Raw genomic sequence first — 20826 nt, forward strand, 5'->3', positions numbered from 1 at the left:
AAAGGGATATTTTACAAGATGTGTAAAAAGTCTTCAGTTTCATTTCGAAAACAAGAACCTTACCTACTGAGTGTAAAGTTTTGTTGTAGTTGTTGTTGTTGTTGTTGTTGTTTTTATCCAAGATATAATAATGTAGAAGCAATTTGATGTTTTTTTTTTTGTAATAAAGCTTGTAAGCATAATTTATGTCTATGTCTTTTCTAAAATGCATGAATATAATTTTGACCCATCTATTCAATTGTGTTAATTCCTCCTCATCAGATACACTGTTAATTACACCATTGTACGTGAAATCATGCACTTTCACTAAAGTACAGCTGTGTGGTCGACTGCACCCCCAGACACTAAATGAGTTATTTGACATATGTTAGGGGTAAAATATCAAAGCGAAAGACTTTTGAGACCTGTGAAAGAGTTCAGTGAACAAGCTCTAAGTAATCATATAAAGGCAAAGTTAGAAGTGGTTAAATGCACTGTTATGGTATTCAGGCTTTATCTGAGATTTATGGTCACCAGGGCTGTTTCTGAACGTTTGAAGTCCCTAAGTGACTACTTTCTTCTCAGGTTCCCACCCCAATTATACCTCTCAAGTTTCAGACCACAAGGGAACCACCTGCCACAGCCTGAACCATGATTCCGCAATTCCTATATAGATATGAAAGTTGGCAAATGAAATAAAATGATGTATGCGAGGTAACACCACAGAATGTGTCTTACTCATTGCCTGACTAATATTACAATGATCCATTGTATCAAACAGCAAGAAGATTTTTTTTCTTCACATTCGCATGTCATTTAAGGTCTAACTTCATTAGCACTTTTAACTTTATAAAATCAGACATATATTTTGCCATTATTGTTCAGAAGTTTAGTTTCAAAGCAACCATTCAACATGTTTGAATTGTATTTGTCGCTACAGTGACTTTGAAAGAACCTTTAGTCTCTAGTTCCTAATAAATCGTGTTTATCAAAAACCTCTTGGACAAAGAATGTTGGAACTGAACCCAAGGCATCTGTCGCAGATTGTGATCTGAATGTTGTATGATAGATCTAAATCTGTGTCACTGAGACCTATTACAAACTAAAAGACTTCGTCAGCTCCTTTTTAGGTTGAATGATGACTTGATAGCATACTAATGAATATTATATTTGACTATATTCCTGTTCTGAGCTATTCACAAATGTCTATCATCTAGCGTAACTGAGTCATGAGTATCACCACTGATATAATGAACACCATGAATTATCGTACAGGCTAAACGCAAACATCATGAATGGAGTGATGTACTAGGACATATTAGAGGAGAATTTAATCTCATTGGAAAGTGAATCAGGGGAGAAGCTGGGTGTTTCAACAAGACAACAACCCCAAACATGGGCTAAACGCAAACATAATATATTTTCTGGACTTATGCTATCCAGAAAAACTGTTCTCCCAGAGGAGGTGTTTCTCCAAGCATTACAGTTATCAAGGTAATGTGTAAGTGAATTTTGAATTGAATGTGCTGCTTTTCAAAGTTAACAAACAATTTTTGAATTAGCAGGCGAAATAAATCAGCGCAGCTGGCCCTCTCCTCTTGCTCTGTGAAATTTTCACAGAAATGTAGACATGATTGTGCACATTTAGGTCTACATTTTCCTCCAGCACAAGCAGCTTCTGGCAGCAGACTTGATGTCGCCCACTTTGCAAAAATGTAGGTCACTGAAATGCTGATTCGCTTCTTATAACACAGCTGGCAATGAATACTAAAACCACAACAGGAGATACGATCTCATGAGTCATTCTCGGACGATACAGGGTATGTACAGTGGATTTGGAAAGTATTCAGACCCCTTCAGGCTTCAGGCACACTAAATACGTTAAGATTTAATTTAAAATTGATTAAATTAACATTTTTTTGCCATCTGTATACACATGATAATCCATAATGACAAAGCAAAAATAAGTTTTTTTTTTTTTTTTTTTTTTTTTTTTTTTTAAATTTGTACAAATCTATTAAAAATCAAAAACTGAAATCTCTCATTTAAATAAGTATTTAGACCCTTGACTAAGGCACTCAAATTGAGCTCAGGTGCACCCTGTTTGCTTTAATTATATTCTATATAAAGTTCTTTAGAACCTGTGTGTATAAGGTCCCACAATTCACAGTGCATGTCAAGCCTTGAGGTCCAAGGAGCTCTGTAGATCTCCGTGATCAAATAGTGTCAATATATCAATCTGGGCAAGGGTATAAAACCATTTATAAAGCTTTGGATGTTCCAAGAAGCATCGCTGTGAAATGGAAGAGGTTTGGAACCATCAGGACTTTTCTTAGAGATGGCCGTCTGGCCAAACTCAGTAACCGGGCGAGAAGGGCCTGGGTCAGGGAGGTGACCAGTTTCAGAAGACCTCTGCAAAAATTGAAGGACAAATATCTCAAAAATGCACCATCTTTGTGGTAGAGTGGCTAGATGGACTACACTCCTGAGTAAAATCATATGGAAGGCGCATAAAGGATTCTGAGAGCATGAGGAAAACATTCTCTGGTCTGATGAGACAAAAATTCAACTCTTTGAGCAGAACTCTAAGCGCAACCCAAATACAACCCGACACCCAGGTAACACTATTCCTGTGATCAAGCATGGTGGTGGTAGCATCATGCTCTGGGGTTGCTTTTCATCAGGAGGAACTGGAGAGCTTGTTGCCATCACAAGCAAATTGGATGGAGCCAAATACAAGCAAACTGTTGAGGAGATCCTGTTCCAGTCAGACATCTGACATTTGTTCCAGTCAGACATCTGCATTTAGGGTGAAAATAATATGTTCCAACAGGACAATGAGACAAAGCACAGCTTTAAATCCATTTGACAATCTGTGGCATGACCTGAAAATTGCTGTCCACCAACATTCTCCAGAGTTGGAGAAAACTTCTATTGAGGAACGGAAGAAAATGCCAAAATCAATATGTGCAAGAGGCACATCTGAGTGTCACAGAGACACATCGGAGACAACTCAAATCTGTAATTGCTGCGAAAGGACAAGTCACACTGACGGGGTGAATACTTATCATTTACGCAGTTTTTAGATTTTTTTTTTTTTATTATTATTTTCAAATAAAAGATGTCTGAGGACATCTAAATACTTTATTTTTAATTTTATTTCAGAGACACTTCAAAAGCAGAAAACAATCCCACTCTGTTACGCTTAACTTTGATGTTGCAATACAACAAAAAGTGAAATCACCATTGGAGGCACTGTACATCAGTTATATCTGATTATAATAGAATGTAGCATTTATGATGTTTAGGTGATATTCATAAGTGACCCTGATGTTTAAACAAGACCCCCATTCATAAGAAACTGCATACTCTGGAGATGCACATTATCTTGTTAAACTGGTGTATGTGTGTGTGTGTGTGTGTGTGTGTGTGTGTGTGCTCGGGAAGCAATGCATTACTGACAACACAGTGAAGTTCCAAGCACTGATACACATCAGCTACACTTTCACTATGACACACTAGTCAAGTCAGTTTCTACCCACTTTTCTTACCGCTTCAGTATGAGGCCAGTGGAGAAAAGGTGACAGTGGGCGATTCCCCAAAGAAGCAGCACATCAGGAATTCAAGATACATGACGGCTCTTGTGTATCGCAGGCTTTTATGATTTACATTCAGGAGGAATAGGATTTGTAGTTTTTAAGAAAGACTGGAATGCATATGTTGGGATTGTCCAAACAGCAACTAAAGGAATGTGGTTTTTTTTTTTAATTATCTGGGTCACTGAATTGCGCTCATTAACAAGTGAGATGAGTTCTGTTGAAATATATTTTTACTTACATAAAGAGTGAATGGAAACCTGGTTGGAAAAAAAAACTTCAATCAAGCCTTAAATCAAGTGACAGCTAATTTATTTTTTTTCCATTGAACTGAAACATACCCTTCTTTTCGAGCAATAGACAATATATATACACACACTCTCATTTTCTGAAAACAAATACAATTGAATTTAAAAAAGCTGTCATCTAAATTAAATATACATAGTTACAGGAAAAAACAAAACAAAACATAAAACAATGTAAATCAGAGAAATAGATAAACTTGCACAAAGTAGGCTACCATTTAAAAGAAATAAAAGAATGCATATAGATATGCATGTGAATTTCAAAAAATAAAACCTTGCATGTCCAAATACGTATCTGCAAAAAAAGTCTCTTTTCTCTTTTCTCTTTCCATCTTTAGCTTTTTTCCCTCATTAGATGAGGAAGATGATGTCATCAGCTACCATGACCTGGTTGTCGTCCTGCATGCGCGCGAGGGCGGCTCGGACCTCGGCCTGCTCGAACGGAGCGGAGCGGTTCTTGTTGATGTCTCCCATCAGAGCGTTCATGCCCACTGACTGAGCGTGTGCGGCACGGAAGACCTCATGCAACCCGGCTTTGAACTCCTTCAGCCTGCAAAACACACACGGCAGATTCTATGGCACAAGAATATACAGTATCTATAGGTAAAATCTGTTTTCTCTCAAAAGAACATTTGCAGAAAAATGTAAATAATCTGACAAATCAGTCTATTTCTAGAGCAATCTATGGCTACTGGGACTTAAAATACAGAGTGTCCCAAAAGTCTCCAAACAGAGGGGAAATTTTTACTTTTTAGCAAAATGTCTACCAAAATTTTTCATACTTAATTTATATTAAATGTATTTTTTCAGATAGCCTTTTAAGAACGCCTTGATCAGGAATGTCGCAAGGTTGTGATGGACATGCAATTACATGCATAACACCAGACGTGGTAACAGGAGTTCATCATGAGTGGGAGAGACACTCTGTAGATTTCACTGCTCAAACACAATTTCTAATATTTGTAAATGAAAGCAAAAAGAAAATCCTAATCCTAATGTTTAAGATCCAGTGTTCTATTTTTAGTTGCCTATTGAAGTCTATTGAAACTTGCATTCCCTCTGTAAATGAGCCACGTGCTCCTTCATGGAGGTAAACTGCTATTTATTTACTATTTATTCGTTCATTGCTTTGCACCTACCTGTCCGCTGAAAGCTCTGCGTGGCCGTTTTGCTCAGGCGTCTCCATGGGCTCCTCAGTGGGCCTTGCAGGAGCTGGAGACTGGACTGAACACAGGAAAAATAACAATGTGAATAAATGAGCATTTTTTTTTTTTTTTTTAAATTAAATGTCATCAGACGTGTTCAGGTCACTGTGAATATATCTATGATAATGTGATGGTGTATGTAACTCTGCTCACTCTGAGGTATGTCTGCCTCGGTGGTGAAGTCATACGGGTCATAAGTTTCACTGCTCTGTGATGGTCTGCGCTCAGTTGAACGTCGCCTCCTAGAGGACAGAAAGCGCATTTAAAACTTAATGGTTCAAACCAAGGGTTAAAATCTGCTTCCTCTTAAAGGATTTAACACTGTGTAAGTGTTCAGACCTCTTCCTTTGCTGTTTGGGGGTCCCCTGATCTTCCTCCTCCTCTTCCTCCTCCTCAGAGGAAGCATCACGCTCTCCCGGTCTGGCACGCTTCTTCTCCTTCTCCAGAACCTAGAGGATCAGATGGAATGATTATTATCTAGGAACGCGTATTTATAATATGAATGTGTGCTGGAATGAATTGCTAGGCATATTGGATTTTCTCAATAATTGTTACAGAAATTTTCCTGATTACGCTGATTACGGACATTACAGTACGGTATAAAGTTTTTCATCAGAAATCATGTTTCAGATTCATCCCAAACCTGTAAACGCCTTCTAAATGGTACATCAGATTCGCTAATTATTACACGTTAGTGGTGTGTGCAGGTGCAAGGAAGACGCTCGAACCTTTTTAAAGTAGGCGAACTGAACTAGCTCCACGGCCACCTCTGTGTCCTCGAGCTCCACAGCTTTGCTCATGCGGGCCTTGGCATGGGCCGTGGCGAGACGGATCAGAGTCTCCAGGGTCCTGACTGTCACCGGGGAGGTCTGGCAGAGGGACACAGTGACACTTAATAAGCTCCAAAGTCAAATTAACCGCAGTAACAATGTCACTGTCAGGCACATAGCTTGTTCTGGTGTCCTTAAAAAACATGATAAACCTGAAATAATTATTGTTACAGTCATTTCTTTTGCACAACTATTTATTTACACCTCAAAAATTCAGTTGGAAGAGCTTCTGACTTCAAGATTTAACCGTGTTAAGACCTGACAAGCAAGAAAGAGCAAGTGTGATCTCCTCACCCGAGCAATGTCCGAGCCCAGCTGCTCCTGGTTGCGCAGTCGCGTGTACTCCTCTGCGATGTGACTGGCTGCTTCTTGGGTCAATACGGGGGAAATCACCTTGGCAATGTGGATGTACTTCCTCAGGAACTCTTTGCTCACCACTCGTTCCCTAAAAAAAAAAAAAAAAAAAAAAAAAAAAAAATGCATGAGCCCTATTTATCACACCTCTATTTTTCATAATCAACAAATTTCTTTTCATGCACAGCGAGTAACTCAGTCTTGATCAGCTTGTGGACTATCAACACTATAAATACCTCAATATGGGATAGAACACAGGAAGAAGTAATAATACAATAATATAATAATAATAATAATAATAATAATAATAATAATGACACATGACATCATTAACATTTAAACACTTGTGTAATATAGTCAACTTGTTAAACAGGTCTCAATGCTAGGTTACTTTTTTGGAACAGATTTCAACAAGGTTTACCTCTGTCTCCGGTTGCCATGGAGAAGGTGGTTGTGTTTCTCATACACCTGTAGCTCCTCCTCTTCCTCCTGTACCACATCGGGGTCCTCAGTGGCCAACACGTCCACTGTACCACCCAGAGCCAATGCTGGAACACAACAAAGCAGGCAGGGGGGATGGTGTAATTATACAAGACTTGCTGTGCAACTATTTTTGTCTTAACTCAAAATTCGACTTGCAGACATCTGACAAACATCTGCAAGTCCCAACAAATATCATGGTGCTTGACTCAGCAGAGGTAGATTTCCTGACTGAGCCCACATCTAAATCTGTTCTTAATTTAAGGCTAGGTTTTGCAAAATGTCCACTAATTTCAACTCAAGGTCTCAACTGAATGGTGCAAGTGAAGCCTGAGTACCTGCTCCTTCTTGCTCGCGAGGGTCACGGTAGCGGTGCATGCGCAGAACGTGGTCAGAGATGTCACGATCCTGCTCGGGGTCCATCTGATCCAACATGATGAAGAGCAAATCGAAACGAGACAGCAGAGAGTCCTGCAGCCCGATGTTCTCCATGGGGGTCTTATACTGGTCATACTGCAGACAGGCAGCAAGAGAGAGACACTCACACTAACTGCTGTGGATTCATAAGCAATCACTACGCTGATTAAGTACACAACTGCTATAATTCATGAGTATTTACGGCTGTACGAGGTGATCCATGTGCTGTAGATTTGTTTATATGAGCGCTTGAGCGTAGGAGTCATTTTTATAGAGTACTCACCCGGCCATAGACAGGGTTGGCGGCTGCGAGGACGCTGCAGCGGGCATTCAGACGAGCATGAATGCCCGCCTTGGCGATAGTGACACGCCCCTGCTCCATGACTTCATGGATAGCAGTGCGGTCCATGTCCGACATTTTGTCAAATTCGTCGATGCAGACCACGCCTCGATCAGCCAGCACCATGGCGCCAGCCTCCAGCCGCCGCTCACCTACAACACAGAGTGCGCAACACAGAGAGAGATTTCTATTGTGTTTCCATAATTAGGACACTGTTTTACTGTAATAACGTCGCCGCATATGAACAGTAACAATGTCACAGATAAACCTTTATAGTTGTCTTTTTTTCCTAAAACTGGAACTAGCCTAAATTTCATCTGAATTTCATAATTATGTGTAAGTTTGCATACTCTTGGGACAAAGTGAAGAACACAAAACTGTTAATGTAAACTATAACTTTATAACGTTATAACTTCATCTAATCATTTTCATATTCTGTGAGCAGCTTTTGGATTCTCACACTAATAGTTGTCCTTTCATGCTTCCCCTGCATGTCTGTTCTACCTCTGCAAGACTGCTTGGCAAATCTTACATAAATCTAAGATATATATGTTCAGATGTTTGGACAGATACGTGAACAACACGGCGTTCTGTCACATCCTGCCTTCTTCAAATCCTGAGAAGAGAATGTGAGGTTTTGCCTTATACATCCCAATACTAGACTATATGGCCAAAAGTATGTGGACACCTGACTATCACACCCATGTGTGGGCCTTCTGCTAGAAGAACATAATTGTATAGGATGTCTTTGTCTTCACTGGAACTAAGAGGCCCAAACCTGTTCCAGCATGATGATGCCCCTGTGCACAAAGCGAGCTCCATGAAGACATGGTGTGTGAAGGTTGGAGTAGAAGAACTCGAGTGTCCTGCACAGAGCCCTGACCTCAACCCCACTGAACACCTTTGGGATGAACTGGAACACCGACTGAACCCCAGACCTCCTCACCAACATCAGTGTCTGATCTCACTAATGCTCCTGTAGCTGAATGAACACAAATCCCCACAGAGACGCTCCAAAATCTAGTGGAAAGCCTTCCCAGAAGAGTGGAGCTTATTATAACAGCAAAGGGGGAATAAATCTGGAATGAGATATTCAACAAGCACATATGGGTGTGATGGTCAGGGGTGCACATACTTTTGGCCATAGAGTGAAGATGCACAGGTCCATTAGGTAGGTTTGCCATTGTTTTGAAATGCAGAACCCATAGAGTATGCAAACCTTAGCGCTCAACGTATAGTCACCGGTCACTTTAATAGGAACACCTGTACACCTGAACATTTATGTGATTATTCAAGCAGTCAGTCATGTAGCAGCAGCACAATGCATAAAATCATGCAGATACAGGTCAACAGTTCCAGTTAATGTTCACGCTGCAGTACCTGTCTCCTGGTCGGTGGTGACAGCTGCAGTGAGACCAACACCTGATGAGCCGCGGCCTGTGGTGGGAATGGCGCGAGGGGCTGTATGCAGCACGTAGCGCAGCAGCTGTGACTTTGCTACAGAGGGATCCCCTGGCAAAGGAAACAGAACCGTTTACACTTCATCACACTGCCAAGCTGCAGTCGTTCCAAACCTAATTAAAGAATTCAAGACTAGAGTGCGATTTTTCTGGCTAGGTTCAAACTGCATGTGCAAACTTCATTTAATGCTATCTAGGCTCTTCCAAACTGCAGCTTAATTTCTCAGGTTCAAAAATATATGTTTTTGTGAAATGTATTAGCCCATTTGTAATACAAACCTATGAGGAGGACATTAATGTCTCCACGGAGGCGTGATCCATTTTCTAGAACCTTCTCTACTCCACCCAGCAGCATGCACAGAATGGCCTTCTTGATGTAATCATGACCGTGGATACTGGGAGCCAAAGAACGGGCCAACTGGTCAAACACATTCTGTACAAAAACATGAGGGAAAGCCATAAACCTACAATGTTATTAATGAGTTTACTGTGAACAGTAGTGTCATATGTGTAGAGCCTATGTTATCAGTTATTGATATACTTACTTTAGTACAACTGAAATTAGCATGTTTGCATATATATATGTGTATATATATTAATCATCTTCGCAGTATTTGCATGTATACACTGTATATATATCGAATTTTTATTCCCACGTGGTGAAATTAATCGCAAAATATCAAATTTTGCTCAAATTTATGAATCGTAACTATGCATTGCGATGCAAAAAAGTGACAATGTGCGTCATGGGAACATGCGATTCACATCTTGGAAATCAGCATTCTATTAGTTATACATGTAATGCAGAGATCCCAAACTGTGCAACCCAAAGAGATAAAATACATAAACGGCACACTGGTCACACGATCTTGTTCTTTCATGAAGAGCCTGCGAGATCTGCACTTATGAAGTGACCGATATCCTGATAGCACCGAATTGCAACGACAAACACGTGTTATATGGTTACACGACCACATTATAATGGTTAAAGAGCTCTTCAGTAGCTTTCAAACAACACCAAAGGCCATGGAAATCGGGCATTTTAGCTGAATTTGGAGCTCTATTTTTGCTACAGAGCTCATTTTTCAGTTGATCATTTTCAAAGTCCCCAGGTCAGACACTTTGTTTATTCATAAAATTTTTTAAGACATGTTGAACCTATAGTACATTTTGTTTAGAATATTAAACCACTTTGATTTATTTAATTTTATACAGCAAAACATTCACATTATTTTGCATTGTTTATGATTCAGAAATGAAAAAGGAGTCTTTACGGTCATAATTTTGCAGAAATGGTGAAGTCAGCATCATGAATCAAATCAAATCGTGACCAGAGTGCATGGTTACACCATTAATCATAACCCATCACAGGCTCACCCGTCCAAATACAACAGTGTTTCCTACACCTATGTGATACATTTGTGCGGTGCCCAGGTATTCTGATCGCTGCCCAAGTTTATTTCTTAATCTGTTCCAAAAATTAACACGCCTTTTTGCTGTGACATGAATGCAGAGAGAGACAGAACTGAGAATTGTAGGTAGAGGACCCTATTAAATGAAGTATTCTTAGTCTTTGTTATTTCTAATATCTGTTATATCTATTGGCCATATGCGTCGCACCTGAACTATCTGTAACGAGAAGAACTCTACGATGAGATAGCCAGGAAGTGGACCTTGAGTTCCTGAATGTGTATGTGAAAGTATCTTCAGGAAGGAAGCTATTGAAGAAAAAAAAATTTAAGTGACCTCAACTCTGTTTGGACCGATTCCAAAATATAATCATCTGCTGGCTGCACTGAAACTTCCATATTAATCCTACAAACATTCAACCACTCGTTCTTGAGATATCGTAGTGAATAGGATCTCAGACTGATGCATGGAAAACTGGAAAGCATAATGCCTCTGCCACATAGTGGCATAAAAGTATACATTAAATATACCAGGATATGATCTATAACCCCCCCACCCAAGGATACATCAGTGGCAAAGTCTGCAACGTCCACATCCTCACCTTGGTGCGAGACTTGCTGAAACTCTTGATCTTCACCACGTCATCGGCGGAGAAGTACGCAGAGACCTCTTTGCTCATCTGCTTCACGTGGCAAGCTATCATAATGGTCCTAAATGTAGGAGCAACAAAGGGAGAACTGAGCATGCTCAGACACTAGGGGCTCTACTTCTACTAATAACTGTATTGAAATTAGTGATGACTGATGGACTAGCCAGTACTCCCCACCCCAGTGTGTAAATACAGTGTTGTGGTCATGTTCCAAATCTGAAAAATATTGAAAGGGCGCTTGTCGTACCTGAAGGTGCCAGAGGTGAAGCCTCCCTTCTTGCCTGGCAGGCAGCGGTAGGTGCCAATGATCTGCACACGGTCTCCTGGCTTGGCAGCGTCCACCAAGTCGTTGTCCAGGATGATGTCCACCGAGCGGGGCAGCTGGCCGGCTGGAGCCTTCTCAGGCATCTCCTGCACTGTGATGGTCTGATGGTCTTTATAGATGGACAGACCAAACTCGGTCTCCAGGGGGTTGTTCTCCTCATCCTGGAAAGAAGATCAAAGTGTGAAGTAGATGCAACATAGTTTATCTTTTTCTGTAGAACCAAATTCGATAGTGCTCGCCTTTTCTCCCTCAAATCAAATATAGCATGTGTAACACAAATGAGGAATACCTTAGTCGGGTAGATGGCACTAGAAGGGAAGGCATCCAGTGAGGTCATGTCTGTGTATTTGCGCTCCAAAGTCTTCTTGGTGGCCGGGCAATAATGGACACTTCGTACAACCTTTGGGCGCACAAGAGAGCCTAGAATACAAAGAACAAAATGTTGTTGTTTTTTTTCCCTGTAATTGCACTGTTATAACATGTTTAAACCTTGTTATGCATGCATTTGCTTAAGCTGACAGTGTTTCCACCGAGAGACTTGTTTCTGTATTGTAATTTAACAAGCTGTGACGTACATTTGGTGACGATGCCCTCCACGCACACCATGGAGCCCAGCAGGCGGGAGGTGAGGGTACGAGGCGTGACGTGTTTGCTCCCAAAGCTGCCCTCCAGTCCGATGAAGAACTCCTCGAACTGCTTGGCGTAAGTGGCATCAACGGAGGCAACCAAATCCTTCAGAGCACGCTGGAACGCCAGGAGCTCCTCGAAAGCGTTGTTCAACAGTCTGTAAACAGAGGACTGTTATAAAGCCCATAGTTTTGTTTTGTTTTTTACACCTTAAAGCATATTATACAGTTATTACATTGACTATGTTTGTAACTTGCAACTATTTAGTTACAAGTGAGGACTTTACTCTCACAGCTACATAGCATGGCTAAGAAAAACACATTATGCATACCAGTGAATTCTTGGTTAAAGGCAGGTCTACACTGTGCCCTAAAAAGACTATTCATTAGTTTTCATATTGTGGGTGTGCTGCAGGAAATCTGCATTTGCACAATAGGTTTTCAGGAGAAACAAAATCACGTGGTGCTTCAACCAAATGTTATTGGCAACAAATCTAGCTACTTTTTGAGCAGACATTAGAGACTTTGTTTTTGCACTCAACACAGTTCTCCTGCTCATATGATGGCTGCTGTTATACGAGTCAAGAGTCGACTGACCACTAGTGTATAAATCCTGACTGAGTTGGCCTTGTGCTTCCCATTGACCAATCACTGATCACCATCATTCCCAACAGCCAATCACTGATCACCATCATTCCCAACAGCCAATCACTGATCACCATCATTCCCAACAACCAATCACTGATCACTGTTGTTTCCAGTGACCAATCACTGATCATCATTTGTTCCACCCTGGCCGTTATTTGTTTTAAACGCTCTTTCTGGCGATAAATACAAGTATTAAAAGCGAGATATTCCTTCATGTCTCTATTTCACGCCTCCTCGCTGCCCTTGCTTGTTTTTGTCTGCTTTCTTGATATAAGATGAAATATTTTATGAACACAAAATAAATCATAATATATTATTTTAGGGCTGCGTAATATATCGAAATTACTGAAATATCGTAAACGTAAATATTGCAATATGCCTATCGCAAGGGCTTGCAACAACTGAACGATTTTAATACTTCAAAAAGTTACGAAAAGTTAAAGATTTAAATTTAAATTTATTTTACACACTTATAGCATTATCGTATCGCATTATTTAACAAGTTATCGCAGATTTCTTCAATATCGTGCAGCCCTACATTTTTCTATTTTGATAATACTCTATTATAATTGATTAATAAATACTCTATTCTATTATCTTCCATTCCGTGTGTCTTCAGAAACACCTTCCTTTGTCATACATATATACAGTATAGACTTTAATCAGTCCTTTATGCAAATGATCACGAATCAATGAATATGCAAATAGGTCTGTGACGTCATCCGGCGACTTCCCGCAGCACTGCACTCCAGGGGAAAAAGTTCACACTCTGAATGTCCAGAGCTCTGATGGTACATGATGAGAGAGCAGCATGAAGGCGGACACGCAGTCGTTTGGTCTGTGTGCTGAAAGAAAAGGAAAAGGAGAGAAAGGAAAGCTGCACCTACTTGGCAGCGCGTGCTTCCTTGCGGCGCCGCAGGTCGTTGATGTTGACGAGGAGGCGGAATTTGTTCTCACTGATCATATCACGCACTTTGCTCTGATAGATCCCCTGATCCTGCTGTAAAACAGGATTTAACAGAAGAAGAAACGCATGATGCACAGACACACAGGGGTGCACGCAGTAAACAGGAAGCGAGGCCTAAGCCTGCTGAGTGCACGTGCCAAAATAACACCGCATCCAGGCACACTTTCACGTGCTCACACTCAGCTCAGCCTAAACTCACATTCCGCGTGTGATCACACACAAAGCATGGCGGAAACACACCAACACCATCATCCTCCATGTTTACTATCAGGAACAAAGCATGGAGAAAAGTGCTACTTACATCATCATCGAGAAAATCAAGGTAATCTCTCTGAGCTTCCCTCATCTCATGATCATCCACAACTTCAGCAGCCATTTTATACAATCTGTCTTAAATTTACTAACAATAACAACGTCCTTCGACCAAAAAACACAGAAACAGCAGCACACACTGAGAGTCTTCTTCTGCTCTGCTCTGACTGTGCGGCTTTTTCGCGCCACACGGACTTCTGACGCGGCACCGCTCCTCGCTCTGATTGGTCAAAACGCCCTCGAGTCATTTTAATATTCATAGTTCAGGGTCAGGCGTCCAATCAAAACAGCGCTCGCCGCGGCGCTCGCCCTGCCCCCTTCCAGGATTTCGCGCGAAAAGTTAGGAGTGCTGCGCATGCGCTAAACGAGCAGGCAGCCTTTGTGTTGTTGTGAAGGCCTCATCTTGTGAACCAAAACAGTTAGAAGTTGAAACAAATGACACTGTTAACGTTAACGTCTCTTCTTTATCACTTACCTTGTGTGAAACCTTGTATAAGCAAAACTCTGTTAAAAGCAAAAGACAAGAAACAGCACTCATTAGTCATGTTAGACTGTTTGGTTATTAGGAAATAGGAAAAAAAACACTATAGGGCCAAAAGTATGTGGACACCTGACCATCACACAGGCTCTTCCCCAAACTGTTACCACAAAGTTTACAGCACACAGTTGTATAGAATGTCTCTGTATGCCGTCGTATTACAATTTCCCTTCACTGGAACTTAGAGGCTGAAACCTGTTCCAGCATGACGATGCCCCTGTGCACAAAGCGAGCTCCATGAAGACATGGTGTGTGAAGGTTGGAGTGGAAGAACTCGAGTGTCCTGCACAGAGCCCTGACCTCAACCCCACTGAACACCTTTGGGATGAACTGGAACACTGACTGAACCCCAGACCTCCTCACCAACATCAGTGTCTGATCTCACTAATGCTCTTGTAGCTGAATGAACACAAATCCCCACAGCCACGCTCCAACATCTAGTGGAAAGCCTTCCCAGAAGAGTGGAGATTATTATAACAGTAAAGGGGGAATAACTCACAAGTATTGTTCATGGTTTAGGAATGGGATGTTCAATACTCACTTGTCCACATACTTTTAGCCATATAGTGTAATTCTGCACACATTGTCTTATAATATTCGAGACCCAAAGACAAGATTGTCCTGATATAACACTGTAATTACCGTGAATCATATAAAATAGCAATGTGATCCAAGCAGTATGTGTAGCATTTAGCCTTTAGATAATCATGGCACTAATTTCACTCTTTGTTACTTTTTTAAATGAGTCACTTTATTACTAGAACATTTGGTTAAAGAGACTGCACTATCAGCTGCAACTCCGTAGCTGTTTCAAAGACAAAACCTGTCAGGAATGTGCATTTCAACTATGCACTCCTCCTCAGAAACACAGTCCAATCCCATGACTCCTTAATTTTAGCCGCCTTTATGTCACATTGTCTGTACTGTAGTGTAATGTAGTGAATAGTAAGAATCCGTATACATACTGTATACTGGTAGATGGGGAAAAAGTTCATAGTAGCACACAGAGTTTGCAGTGAAACAGTTTCGGACATTAGTCTTTCTTCAGCTGTGTAAGCAGAGTGCTTCTGAGGCTGCAGTGAAACCAGTGGATATTCTGATATTCGAAATGCATGAAGTTAAAAATACAAATTTCTCACAACACAGTTGAATGCAATCTGCTAGAGCTCTGACAAGCAGGACAAAAGCCTGGAATAATTTTCTTTAAGAAAATAGTAGTAGGGGTCTGGAAAAGCTCATAAAAATAATGTAGGAAGAACACATCCGCAATACTAATCTATTAACCATGGTATATGTATATACAGTATATATATATATATACACTCTCTCTCTCTCTCTCTCTCTCTCTCTCTACATATATATATATATAGAGAGAGAGAGAGTTGAGAGAGTTGAGAGAGTTGCTATAAAGAAGTCTTTTACTGTCTATAGTTTTCCACATTTATATATATTTAAATAAAAATATATCTTTATTTATTCTATTGGCAGATCATTTTGCTAATTTTATTTCTAGAAAAAGTAAAATCCTTTGCCAATAGAATAAGTAAATGTAAAAGTCAAAATTAGTGTTTAGTGTATATTTTTTTGTCTTATTGTGACCTTATAATAGGAAATCCTAGATCAGTTTGACTATTTTCAAGATCTTTTCATTTGCTAAGATGTCATTTTTTGCAGTGTAGCACATTTGCGTTTCCATGTAGACTAACTGCTATTCATGGGTGGTGAAACTTGTTACTCCTCCCAGCTCCCGAAACTGCTCAGCTAGTAGCTCGCCTCACCAGTTCAGCAGTGGACTTGTCTGAGGCTGAGTCCCTCCATCGCTGGGGATAATGTGTCTACACTTACAATCACTGGACATAACCCAGAAAGGAAAAACTATTGAAGGGTGAACAGTGGCTCTCCAACGGTGTCAGGACACACAGGTGAGGTCCTATATTTGAGATCAACATTCATACTTAGAATAGAGTGTTATTTAAAAGAACGTTTTCCATACTGTATTTTATTTTTATTTATTTATTTATTTTTTTTTTCAAAAAATTTGCACTTTATTTTGTAGAAATCTTAAATATGTCTCAGTGAGATGTTTTAGTGTGTCTTTTTAAGTCTTTCGGTATTACTTACGTAAGTATAATAAGTAGTAAGTAGCCATATACATATATATATATATATATATATATATATATATATATATATATATATATATATATATATATATATATAGCTACTTATTGTAAGGCTTTTTGTCTTTATAACCAAACTGTTGCACACTTCACTATAAATCATATATATATATATATATATATATATATATATATGTATATATATATGTATATATATATATACACACACACACACACATATATATGATTTATAGTGAAGTGTACAATTGTACAAACAGCACTTAAGGCTAGATGTTTCTTGTCATGAAAAGATACCTCTATTGTGCAAGCTAGGTGGGGCAGTAAGGTAATGCCTATTACCTACATAAGCAGAGGGAGGTATGTGTTCATGCTGGTGAGATGGATAAGACAAAGGGAGTGTTTATGCACACTTCACTTGTTTCATGATTACCTGACAACTGAGTCATACAAGTAACCATATGCGTAAAACCATGGATCTGCAACAGTTTTTTTTTTAATTAAAAAAAAAAAAAGATTAATTCTTAAAATGAACTGTAACTTTAATTCATTGTCAAACATAGCAATAAAATACAGCCACAAAGCAGTCACTTGGACTACAAATTATTTGATTCAAATGTGTAAATGTGTAAATGTGCTGCCTCTGATGTTTGGTGTAGACACACGCTGCAGGTGCATGCACAGTCCTGACTAACATTTTGCTTTTCCTCTAAATATTACCTACCCTCATATTTTCCTTTTTCTCTGTGCCACCTTTCCTCAGGACAAACACTTACTTTGACTTCCCTTGACCCTGGTATTTTTTTTCTGTCCAGCTTATCACTATGTCAAGTGGAGTTTTAGGCCGTCTGAGCACACTGACACTCAACATTAAGCAGCTAGTTGGCCTGCCTTGTCTTTCCCCCTCCCTTTGTTCCTTGCCATCCCCTCAGGCCACCGTGGGATCCTCACACGTGCCCGGCCTATTCCGTGAGCCCTACATCCATTCCGGCTACCGTCCTGTAGGCCAGCCATGGCACTACTATGCACTCAGCCTCTTTCAAAGCCACAATGAGTTGCTGAACGTCTGGTCACACCTTCTAGCTGTACCTGCTGTGCTGCTACGCTTCTGGCTCTTTGCCGCCACAAGAAGCCTGACTCTAGATGCCTCATCGCTGCCCCTCTGCCTCTACATCCTTTCAGCTCTGACCTACCTCACCTGTAGCACGCTAGCCCACTTGCTTCAGTCTCACTCAGAGCTCTCCCACTACTCCCTCTTCTTCCTGGATTATGTCGGCGTGGCTGTGTATCAGTATGGATCGGCGCTGGCTCATTATTTCTACTGCGCTGAGGAGGAATGGAGGCAGAGCCTGGTGGGGGTACTGTTCCTGCCTGGCGCTGCTCTACTGGGCTGGTTATCGTGTGCCAGCTGCTGCTTCGCCAAGTTGCACTATCGCCGTCCATACCCACTGCGCAGGAAGATCTTCCAGATTGTGCCCACTAGCATGGCATACATGTTGGACATCAGCCCTGTGGCACTCCGACTAGCCACGAGACCCTGCCATGAGCCGGTGCTGGTGCTGCACACCCTGCAAGTGGCCTTCTTCCTGATGGCTGCCTTCTTCTTCTCGTGCCCGGTGCCTGAGCGCTTCTTCCCAGGGAAGTGTGATATTGTAGGTCATGGGCACCAGATCTTTCACATCTTCCTGGTCATGTGCACCATGTGCCAGATGGAGGCTGTTTTTAAGGACTTCTTGGTGCAGAGGAGCTCGGTAGTGCAGGTGCATGGAGAGTGGAGCATCTGGCTGGCCGCAGGCTCTTTCTTTGTCCTGGTGCTGTGCAGTATGCTGACGGCAGCTCGGATGAGGCTGGGTGTCCAAAGGCAGCTGCAAGAAGAAAGAATGAAGAATGAATGAGGATAAATTTGGGTCTAGGGTGTTTACCTCCAGTTCTGGAGGGCTACCGAACTGTGCCGTTCTCTAACACACACCAGTTTCAGCATACAAAGGATATGAGTGAACATTAATAATGTGACGCTCTTTTGATAATTGGTAAAATATTAATTCTCAGAACATAACAAAGTCCCTTTTTGAGTATTTTATTTTATTGGGATAGTGTGAAAGTTATGCACAACAAGAGTATGAATATGCCTTGTGATAACCTGTCATTGAGAACAGATCTATACAAGGCCATGCGTGGCTGTATGTTGTGACCTTAGTATTAGAATGTGCTATCTGGGTTGAGAACGAATGCGAACCATAACATGTGTTTGCATATGTTTCAAATGCTTACATGTGTTTGATCCAAGAATGGGCACATCACATTTCACTGTACAAGTACTTGATTATACAAAACTGACTGAATAAATTATACGCTATATGGCCAAAAGTATGAAGACACCTGACCATCACACCCATATATGGTTCATCCCTAAACTGTTGCCACAAAATTGAAAATGCAGAATTGTAAAGAAAGTCTTTGGATGCTGTATCATTACAGTTTCCCTTCACTGGAACTAAGAGGTCCAAACCTGTTCCAGCATGACAATGCCCCTGTGCACAAAGCAAGCTCCATGAAGACATGGACAAAAGACATGAGAAAGACATGCTCGCCTGATATCAGTGTCTGATCTCACTAATGCTCACGTGGCTGAATGAACACAAATCCCCAAATTCACACACCAAAATCTAGTGGAAAGCCTTCCCAGAAGAGTGGAGCTTATTATAACAGCAAAGGGGGAATAAATCTGGAATGAGATGTCCAACAAACACATATGGTGTGTGACGGTCAGGGGTACACATACTTTCTGCCATATTGTGTATGTAACGTATCATTATTCAATGACAATTATGTTATGTGGACTCACATAAGGCCATTGTGTACTGAAAGGTCTTTCAAAAGTAATGTGCCTAGCACTGAATGCACAAGAGCCCCAATAATAATCAGTTTCAGTTACTTTTCGTCAGTTTACATAATTTAATGTAGCTGCCTCACATATAGACCAGTCTGTATAATCTTTTGCTTAGCCAATGCTCCTTGCATTATGCATTTATGGGTCTGTGTGGCCTATTTTCTACTAATCTTTTTCAGCCTGAGCCCCATTAATCACTTAAAAAGAACAAAGGAATAAAGTTAGATTTGGCTTTATTGCTATCAGGAGGAGGAATGTGTGAACAAAGGAGTTTATTTTGTGAGACTGGTTTTTACCAAAGAGCCTGTCAGATGCTGGCTCGAGAAATTCCCAGATCAGATTAGTTAATCAGATTGACCTCAGAACCTCAAGAATGTTCCCCTGCTCTCAGTACAACTGTTAGCAGATGCAGGAAACATATCCATCAAAATATGTGTAACCAGGTTTGCTGGTGGTTTGAATGTCACATGATTTGTTTGTAAGTTTGTTCTTTATTTCTAGTTATAATGTACTGTATTTAATTAAAAGAATTGTTATTACCTCAGCCAGTTGTTAAAGGAAGAAAGCTATATTAAATTCTTAGTTATAATGTACTGTATTCAGTTTAAACGATTGTTATTACCTCAGCCAGGTGGTAAAGAAAGAAAGCTATATTCACTCTGGGGGGAAAAGTGTGTTATCCATATTTGTTTTTTGACTGACTGTCAGAATGTTCAGACTGAATGTGTTTTCCACATGATGCAGAGTACTGATTTTGAAATAGGTGTTCAATTTTGCTACTGAAGTGCTAACGAAGATCAGAACCATCTCCACTGTGAATCCGAGATGAAACTGTAAACAACACTTAAATTAAATAAAGTAGCTTGTTTTATGATATTAAATAGCACATTGTCCTGCCTTGGTGTAGACACAGCAGTATGAAAATCATATTGTTATTATTGTATTGCACGTTATTGGTGCTTATAATCACATTACAAAAACTGCAAGAGTGTGTAACTGTCACACTGAGTGGTGAATCTCTGTAGCCAGGGTCCAGTGACCCGGTAATGCAAAAAACCCTCAGTGTCCAATAGCAAATCACCGTCAGCTAATTGGGTACTTGCTCTTACCAGTTACAGGTACATTATACGGACAAAATTTTGTGGACTCCTGACCATCACATCCATATGTGTTCCTTCCCCACATAAGCACACAACTGAGAATGTCTATGTATATATGCATATGCATGACAATGCCCCTGTGCACAAAGCGAGCTTACCCCACTTTTGGCCATAAGTATTTGTTCTTAACACCACAGTTTTGGGAAACAGGGTTGAGTATTTCTAGGAGGAAAATCAAAATACATTAAATTGATCAA

At 40.5% G+C, this 20826-nt stretch overlaps 2 protein-coding genes across 3 annotated transcripts; one reads left to right on the plus strand and one right to left on the minus strand.

The window, feature by feature from the left end:
• Positions 1 to 3870: 3870 nt before the first annotated feature.
• Positions 3871 to 14095, minus strand: mcm3 (minichromosome maintenance complex component 3). The gene is made up of 17 exons (XM_026946814.3): positions 13893 to 14095; positions 13512 to 13624; positions 11926 to 12134; positions 11640 to 11770; positions 11273 to 11511; positions 10978 to 11086; positions 9246 to 9399; positions 8887 to 9018; positions 7450 to 7658; positions 7088 to 7262; positions 6691 to 6817; positions 6210 to 6360; positions 5814 to 5954; positions 5425 to 5534; positions 5239 to 5327; positions 5020 to 5104; positions 3871 to 4430 (listed from the first exon to the last, which is right to left on the minus strand). Exons 1-17 carry the CDS (start codon positions 13965 to 13967, stop codon positions 4232 to 4234), a joined length of 2448 nt encoding a protein of 815 aa, XP_026802615.3. The 5' UTR covers positions 13968 to 14095; the 3' UTR covers positions 3871 to 4231.
• Positions 14096 to 16189: 2094 nt separating this feature from the next.
• Positions 16190 to 20344, plus strand: paqr8 (progestin and adipoQ receptor family member VIII). Of its 2 annotated transcripts, none has more exons than XM_026946958.3 (2): positions 16190 to 16363; positions 17343 to 20344. In XM_026946958.3, exon 2 carries the CDS (start codon positions 17404 to 17406, stop codon positions 18472 to 18474), a length of 1071 nt encoding a protein of 356 aa, XP_026802759.2. In that variant the 5' UTR covers positions 16190 to 16363; positions 17343 to 17403; the 3' UTR covers positions 18475 to 20344. The 2 variants fall into 2 exon arrangements, with proteins under 2 accessions (XP_026802759.2, XP_026802760.2); XM_026946959.3 differs by having other exon boundaries at positions 17395 to 20344.
• The last annotated feature ends 482 nt before the right edge of the window (positions 20345 to 20826 follow it).

The sequence above is a fragment of the Pangasianodon hypophthalmus genome, chromosome 19 (genome assembly GCF_027358585.1).
Source record: "Pangasianodon hypophthalmus isolate fPanHyp1 chromosome 19, fPanHyp1.pri, whole genome shotgun sequence".
In the NCBI taxonomy this organism is placed as follows: Eukaryota; Metazoa; Chordata; class Actinopteri; order Siluriformes; family Pangasiidae; genus Pangasianodon; species Pangasianodon hypophthalmus.

Coding starts and splice junctions, on each gene's coding strand:
- mcm3 (XM_026946814.3), bottom strand. CDS start 13,967: ATGGCTGCTGAAGTTGTGGATGATCATGAGATGAGGGAAGCTCAGAGA. Junction 11,087..11,272: donor TTCACCTCTGGCACCTTCAG/GTACGACAAGCG, acceptor TCCTACATTTAG/GACCATTATGATAGCTTGCC. Junction 6,818..7,087: donor TCGCGAGCAAGAAGGAGCAG/GTACTCAGGCTT, acceptor GTTGTGTTCCAG/CATTGGCTCTGGGTGGTACA.
- paqr8 (XM_026946958.3), top strand. CDS start 17,404: ATGTCAAGTGGAGTTTTAGGCCGTCTGAGCACACTGACACTCAACATT.